We start from the raw sequence: 8,484 nt of genomic DNA, 5'->3' as shown, positions 1-8,484 counted from the left end.
CGCCCCCTTACTAACTAGGCTGATAGACTTCTCCAATAATGACAGACTTTGAGTAGCATATAGTACCACTCAATGGTATGTGTTATGGCAATTTAATTAAAACAAATACAGTACATATAAAATTATGATATTTATTCTAACAATTCCTTATGCAAGACTGTAAATAATGCTTTTTTCAAAGAAATGAAAAACAATTTAGTTCAGAACAGGAAACACAGACCTTGTACAAGTGGGTCACTGAATATGAGTGAAATTGAAACAAGGGAAATGGGCACACATTCTACTCTCTCCGCTAACCTTCCCATGCATTGCTTGATGTGGTTATTGCCTGATCTGCAGTCATATTAAAGCTGAAAATGCTTTAAATCACTTTTAAAAGCTTTATTTTAAGAGTACAAAAATATCTTAAAGCAATCTGACTATCAGGAGGGTTTGGGGTGGCATTTCTATGGAGCATTAATCTCTGTTCTGTCAAGGCAGCACAAATAACAGATAGAAATGAAACATATTAAGAAATACAAGCATAAAACAAAAGTCCTCTCAGTTATTGATGGACTAATATTATTCTGAGAAAGGAAGGACAACATATAGATTACCAATTAGTTAATCATTGGAAATTTAATGTGAGCATCAAATTTTTAAATCCAAATTGAAAGAAACAGCCACCATTTTTGTGCAGTGTTAGCCTGCAGAATTGAGTATGGTCTGAACAATAGATTTCCTGACATTTTACTGGCAACTACAGCTGAGGATCTTCAGAGGCAAGGTAGGTTATCTCTTACACACACCATGTCCACTGAGCAGAGATGGTCCTCCTTTGCTTTTGAAGATGCCAGCCACAGCTGTCAACAAAACATCAGCAAATCTGTTGTCTAGACCAGCACGTTCACTAAACCCTGAAGCTCAACAAATGTTGCCTGTGAAAGCCCATACCAGTGTATCAGTCACAATTTGCCATCCTTTAATCACAGGAGTATTTTCTGGCTTTCTATCAGAAATGTAAGTACACAGTATAACTTTATAAAATAACAAATAGTAAAAAGGAATCTTTTTTATTCGTTCCTGTTTCCTGCTCAACATCTGCTTAGGACTGCTAGACAGCAAAAACCCATCATCCAGAATAATAGTCTGTTTCACTGACACTTGTTCTGACCTTTAAGACATTTCCCTTAATGTTTCACCAAAATCTCTTTCTTTTACAGTTTCCCCTCTGGGATTCTAATCCTGCCTTGAAATAACAGAAAATGATTTTGCTCCATTATCTACATGATAGCTTTTAAAATGTTTAGAGGACACTTAACATATCTCCCTTTCAGCTTTTTTTTAAGGCTGAACAATCTTCAATCTTTCAATTCCTCATACAAATACCTCCTCCAAGGGTGCTCAAATCTGTGAATGCTTAATTTATTTTTAGAACTGTACACAATGTTACAAAATCACCTGTTTTTCTTATTTAAATGCAAGCTTTTAATTTTTATTGCCTAAAACTTATCTTTTTGATTTGAAGCCAAATGTAAGAGGAGTGACAGAACCTGAGGAATAGAGTTAAAAGCGGGATCTGCCTAGAATTCTTACATAATCACAAGTACACTAAGTAGAACCTGCCCCTCTTGAATTCTGTGGACCTTATCTAACTACAAGCAGGCACTAATCATTAATTGAGAAGACTCCTGTGCATATGTTGTTTAACAATAAATCAGTTTAATTGGATTTTCACATGTGGAACTGGTCTTTCATACCTGACATCAAAAGTCCATCATGTTAAGGGAATGATTCAAGAAAATTAATAAAATTGGACATATGCACTACGAACTTAAATGCTTAGATTTTTGAGTGACAAAATTCCTACAAACCAAAGAACAAAATCATAATAGATGAAAATATAAGAATTTGTAGATTGTATTCCAGTGCTTTTCTTCATGCCAGATTCCTCATATTTTCCACTTCAAATGCATAACCTTCTTTGTTTTGCCTACAGCTATCAGACTGCAGAACTTCAAAGTACATGGTATTAATTTAACAGTTTAGTTCATATGTTCTGAAGATGAATAAGGAATGTTTTTGTTAATATATAAGCAATGCACACCTTTATAATTTATATTCAGACTTTTAAGAAATTCTACTTACAGTTCATATGTATTTTGAAACTATAGATCAGGGGCAGACAGTCTGCTCCCTAAGGCCATGGTCTAATTTCAGAAGTTCTTTGCAGAATATAATTTCTAATCTTTGGTAAATGGTATCTATCCACCTCTATATCTTATACTGGATTGAAAGAAGATTGTTAGAAACAATGGCAAAGAAAAGGCTGGATGATAGAAAAAGTAAAAAAGATTGTCAAATAAAAAGTATCCTCACTCATAAAGGACTCTGAACCCACCCATTATTCATTTCAATCTTATCAATTATGTATTTGCCAAAAATGTAGCCCGCTATTTTTTTTAAAAAAAAAGTTTGCTAATCCTTCTCTAGATAATGATACTGTCAGGTGCAAAGGATCAGGTCCAAACATTAAGCTCAGAAGCAGTTCAGAAGAAGCCTACAGTATATACAGGAATCCAGTCAACTAATGATCAATACTAAATTGGCACTAGGTAAGAATTAATGAAATTTAAGAGGCTGGATTTGGATTGTTTGTGGCAATGTGACAACTGCAGACTGATTACTCTCTTAACTCCATCCCCTGGCTCTGCCTTCTCTTTTCCTAGCCATTGCACATATAAAATAATTCATAATTTTAGTCAATGTAGTCATAAAAGTATGGCATTCTACACTTTTGATCCTAATATGAAAACATTATCGCATTACTGAAAAAGATTTAATTTTGGTGGGATACAAATGCACATGTGCATTACATCATCATCTGAGCACCTATCTATGACAGCTAAAGTCAGAGGTTGCAATTGTAAGAGTTCAACTCACATTTGAGGAAATAAATACACAATCATATTGCATTTCATGCTATTCAATACAGCAAAATCAGGATTTAAGAAATAATATATACAAAGATATGGGGAATGTGCATCGCTATGTCCTTAGCTTTAGCGGTATACTAAAGTATCTCAACAGGATTTTGGCAAATTAAGTCATTTTAAAAATACAAAGGGGAGTTTGCAGTAATTTTCCATTATAGTATTTCTATATACATGCTAAGAAGCTGGTCTCATACCCTCTAACTAGTATAACGCCTTTGGGACCAGTAGGAAATTCACTGTGGTTATCAACTGGAAGTGATGTAGTCAAAAGGATAAATAGCAAGGAAACTGAGATTTTGCCACTGAATTTCATCCCAAAAGCTCAGTGCTCACTGCATTCTCTGTGCATATGTGCTGATGGATTGGTTATGGGGAATTATAGCAAAATATTAGAAAGAACCAATTTACCTGACTTAACTGAATTAACAGATTCAAAGAGTTGGAAGGGACCTTGTAGGTCATCTAATCCATCCCCCCGCCCAAACAGAATTGATTTGTGGAGGGGAGATGGAAAAAAGTTTTATATATAAATATAGTACAATATATATTAATAAGAAACATTCAGAAATGTTTTCTACATCCTACATCTATTCTATGAAATCCTATGAACATATCATGAGCAAGGCAGTCCTGGGAGTTCATCTTTAAAACCCATTAATAATACTGCACTCAAAGAGCAGCAATCATATCCTGAGTAAGCAGAAGGCAGAGGATCCAATCATCAGCCTCTTGAAACATAACATTAAAAAATCAATTATGGATAAAAGCTTCTTCAAGAAAATGCCAAAGGGATCTTTTTAAAAAGGCTAAAAAGAAATCTAACATGATTTTTAGAAAATATTCCTAAAAAAACCCGATGCTAAAAGATAAACCATTTCTTCTTCACCAACTCTTCTTCCTGTGAGCCTTTAAATATAGCTCTATGGCTCCCTAAGCCAACACATATTTACTTAGAGGAAAAAAGCCAGTTTATAAATAAAGCACTGGTTTTATTTTTAAAACTACAAGCTTCATGGTAAGTGGAGCTTGTAAGTTAAAAGTATTTGTCTAGACACAATCTAAGAGTTCAGTTTTTACATACATTTTACAACCAGATTTGAAGATTTAAGTAGGATTATGAATTCCCAGAAGAGCTCGAAAAGAGGCATTTGCCAAATTACAAATCTATTTCCAAGAGCTCAACACAGATATATATTCACACTAATCGTTTTTTTCATGAGTTTAATTACCATGTTTGTGAAGTGTTTCGATCCACATTTTTGCCATAGGGCAGTGATGGCGAACCTTTTAGAAGTGCCCAAACTGAAAGGTGTGTGTGTGTGTGTGCGCATGTGCAGACACGCACAAACATGTGCATGTGCGGACATGCATGCATGTGCAGCAGAGACCCAAAGACTAGCTGGCTGGTCGGAGGCGGGGCATCCCAACACCAGCAGCACAGCAACAGGTAAGATCTTCTTTCATGAGCTTCTGTTTCGTTGTTTGCATGGAAACAGAAGCTCATGAAAGAAACACCACGGAGATCTGACGTGGGGCAACAGCGTGCGTGCCAGCAGAGAGGGCTCTGCGCGCCATCTCTGGCACACGTGCCATAGGTTCGCCATCACAGCCATAGGGGAACAGCAGACAGAAAAATACCAGGAACAGAAGTAGTAGTGTTCCTTTAGTACTTCTAAGAAAAAAAAGGGTTTTCTCTAAGTATCACAAAATTTGAAATCATCAAATTATAATAGCAACTTGGCATAACATTTACACAATCTTTCAAATGAAGAGTTTGAATGCTCTGTTTTAATAAATCAGTGCAAGGTCATTTAAGACTATGAAATGAGCTTCTTTTTGCTGTATCTTAAAATGAGCTTTATGCAATAAAATATATATTTAAATATATATTGGGCACCTCCATTCTCAGTTGAAAATAAGGACAAAAAGATAACAGAGTGAAATTAAAAGTGAGGCTCAGACTGAATATTAGGAGAAATTTCCTGATAATAACACAGGTAAATCTGCCAGGAACATTATAGACTTTCCCATTTCAGATAGGTGTTATATGGCTACCTTTCAGGAATCTGGGGCAGATGATTGGATTAAATGGTCTATAAAATTACTTCCAATCCTGATTATAATTTTAGACAAGAGAAAGGGTTGCTACTCTGATCTAAGTAGATCAATGTATAACTGTTGCAAGAATGTTATCTATATAAATGTGCTTATGTAATTCCCTGCAATTTTATTTCATGTAAATTCTGATTCTTACCTCAATGTATGCTAAACCCCTTAATCCCAGATAATTTAATTGTTCTTGAATTAACTATTTTTGCAACAGTTACAATAAATGATTTCAAGTTATATGACTCATTTAAAAAATCTTGCAATGCTTTTCTTCAGGTCCAATTGATTCATAGAATATATCATAAAGCAGTAGTGAAAAGGAAATAACTCAGTCCTGGCTGGAAATCAGAATTTACTTGTATCTCAAAGATAAAGAATTTTAAGACCTAGACATCCTTTACAGTCAACAAATAAAAATCTATTTATGGATTACAATTTTATCCAAAGAAGAATAGGCTTTCTCTGTCTCCTTTTCTAATTCAAGCACCATTGGAAATCTGGATTTAATTAATTTAACCTTAATGCTTCATAGTAAAGATAACTGCACCTTCCTTGAGGTGAGTTCATCAGTATGTCCTTGTCCATACATCAGTATGTCCTTTTTCTTTTCCTGGTATTTTTTCCAGACTTCCCAATCTAGTATATAGACGCAGTATTCTCATCCTAATAGATAATTCACCCAATCCTGCTTAGTTTCTAATCCAAGTGATTAGCCAGATGCTTATACCAATTGAAGCTTCTTAAAATCTAGAAATGAGTAAACAAACAAAAAATGTATTTAAGGATGTACCTTGTCACAAAAAAAGAAAAAGATATGCAACAAACAGAGACTGTTAATAATCCAACCAATATTCAATGTTCATTGTAAGAAACAAAAAAAGAGAATACACCTATTTTAAACAAATAATTCCACAAATAAATTCTAAATAGGACAACAGTAGTATTTTTCCTACTTTCTTCAATCTTCTGTGATCACTCAAAACTGAGATTTCTGAAAAATGTCTTAGTAAATTATCAATAAAGGGGAATATTTGTAGGTCTGGGTTGAAATGAGGGGTTCTTGGTGCTGAGCTTGATTATTTTCTTACTAGAATATCTCTTCTAGAATATCCTCTAGGAGATATTTCTATATGTTTACCAGGATATCTCCTTTATGAACAAAAGCTTTGGTTCATTGATTAGCATTAAAAGATATTTCCATGTAACATTAATGTCAAGATTCCAGGGGTTTTTTTCACTCTAAACTGCTGCATTTTAAAATATCAGTTGCATTCTATAATTTAATTATATCTTGTAACTAAATTCTAAATAACATGGATTTTAACTCCATCATCATACCTAATCATATAAAAAAATGAAAGCTTTTACATTTTCTAATTACTGAACTGAATCCCCATGAAACCTTCACTAATCGTAAAAATAAAGTTCAAACCCTTGCACAAAGAATTCAAGCTGTTCTTGCTCTTTCTATCATCATGATAAGCCAAATGAGAATTGCTCTGTTGATATTGCCTAAACAGCAGTAGCCATCATCTTTGAATTAAAATTCCTGCTTGGGAATGGAGAACCTTCTCTTGGCCCAGTTTCAGGAGCCAATTCATTTTCCAATCAGCTTCTGGACACCTCCAGTCAGACCCTAGAAAAGCTGAGCTGTAGAACCCAATAAATAGGAAAGAAAATATTTAAGAAAAAAGAAACCCAGCAAGTCAGAAAGAATTTACATCACTTTAAGAGGCAGTTGGCTCCCAGCCAAAGACAGGTGTTGACAGAGATTCCCTCTTCCTCTCCAAAGGAGGAGGATTTCCCTGCCTTTCTGGATGCAATTATCAACATGTGCTCTTTTTTACATGGCAGTTCCCACTCAGAAATTATTTGCTGCTCCCCACAGCCCCAAACTGATGTATCCACTTTACGGGTCGGGTTTATTCTCCCTGCATCTCAGGAAGCCAAACGCAACCCGTGAAAACTTAACTGCTCGACCCGCGAGACCTTTTCGGTAGGCAAGTGGGGGGGGGAGAGCCGTCCTTCTTCCCCCAAACTTTCCACCGGCGACTCCCAGGCTGTCACCGTATAGCAGCAACCTTACCTTCAAGGCTTTCTTGAAGGGGATGGGTGGCGTTTGCACGGGGCGGGGCGGCCACCTTCGCCCCAACACACCTGGGGGCACGGGAGGAAGACTTCTCGAAGCCGGCTGCTTAAAAGCGCGCGGCCTTGACATTTCAGGAAGTTTGACGCCGGGCCTTGGCCTCTCTTAAACGGCCGCCTGAGGGCCGGGGGGTTCTGCTGTAAGCAGAGGTCCTCCAGCAGCAGCCCGGAGGAGTCAGGTTACCGCTGGCGCGCGGGAAGGCCAGAAAGAGGACTGCTTTTACTCACCGCTACTGGGGAAGGACTCCATTTTCCTCCTCCTGCGAGGCCAGCCAAAACACGAAAAGGGCGGAAAAGACAAAAAAAAAAAAAACACGCCCGAAACCAAAACAAACCAAAAGCAGAAGCCGCCGCGGCTCCTCCTCACACCTTGGCCTGCTCCTCCTCCTCCTCCTCCTCTTCTCGCAGTTGCATGTTACCGAGGCGGACGCGGCTGCCGGCCCTTTGCGGTCCTATAGGGAGACTTCGTGCAGCCTCCGTCGCCGCTGCCTACAGAATAACAAGCCCTATGACGGGAGCAGGAGGACGGTCTCGGGAGGGAGCGCTGGTCCGCTGCCCACTCGGCTCGCTTCCCCTCCCAGCCAAACGGCTCTGGCGGCTCGATGTCAAGGGCAGGGACAGCCCTCGACCATTTTCTGCTTCCCAGCTTCTCCGACCCCTCCCCTGCTTAGGGATGGGCTGTTTAGCGGCCTTCCGAGGCCGCCTCCTCTCAACGCTTCGGGACCCGCTTGAGGAGGCCTACGCAAGTGGCTGAATTCAGGGGCGGCTGCGCCTGATCCAGAAACCCTTGAGGCGGTTCCCCCCCCCCCGGATAACAGGGCCCTCTCTTCCCCACCGTTTGGAGCCCCCGCTGTCAAATAATATGATTGGAATCAACTCGAGTTGAGATCCGAAGTTTCACTTAGAAAGGCTTAATTTAATTTCGAGTTTAACATAAACGTGTTTTTCCAGTTTCTTTTTTTTTTCCCCTTCCGTGTTTGCCTCCCCTCCCCTCTTTTTACCCCTTGAATTTAAAGCCAGTAAAATTCTCATCAAGTTGCAACATCTCAGACCAAACAAGAGATGGTAGTAAATCATATATAGACAGGCAGTAAAAGGATTGCTGCTTGTTGGGTTTTGGCAGTGCTGTGCTGTCTCAAAGCTGTGTAAGGAGTGACATACACCAAGCAAAGGGTTTTTTCCCCCCCCCCCTGAAATATGCATAAATAAACTGTCATCCTGCTTTTTTCATAGTTGCTGAGACACAAGGAAATCT

The 8,484-nt window shown here is 38.3% G+C and overlaps 1 protein-coding gene across 1 annotated transcript in view; it reads right to left on the bottom strand.

The window, feature by feature from the left end:
* The window catches only part of LNPEP (leucyl and cystinyl aminopeptidase), a 43,303-nt gene extending 35,070 nt beyond the window's left edge, over positions 1–8,233 (bottom strand). Inside the window, exon 1 of the mRNA XM_034440727.2 lies at positions 7,458–8,233. Within this exon, the coding sequence (XP_034296618.2) occupies positions 7,458–7,479 (22 nt within the window). The 5' untranslated portion in view covers positions 7,480–8,233. The remainder of the gene's footprint in view (positions 1–7,457) is intronic.
* Positions 8,234–8,484: the final 251 nt, after the last annotated feature.

The sequence above is a fragment of the Pantherophis guttatus genome, chromosome 2 (genome assembly GCF_059756535.1).
Source record: "Pantherophis guttatus breed Tessera chromosome 2, ASM5975653v1, whole genome shotgun sequence".
NCBI classification, from domain to species: Eukaryota; Metazoa; Chordata; class Lepidosauria; order Squamata; family Colubridae; genus Pantherophis; species Pantherophis guttatus.
The sequence above is the reverse complement of the archived record's forward strand: the minus strand, read 5'-3'. Positions and strand labels throughout refer to the sequence as shown.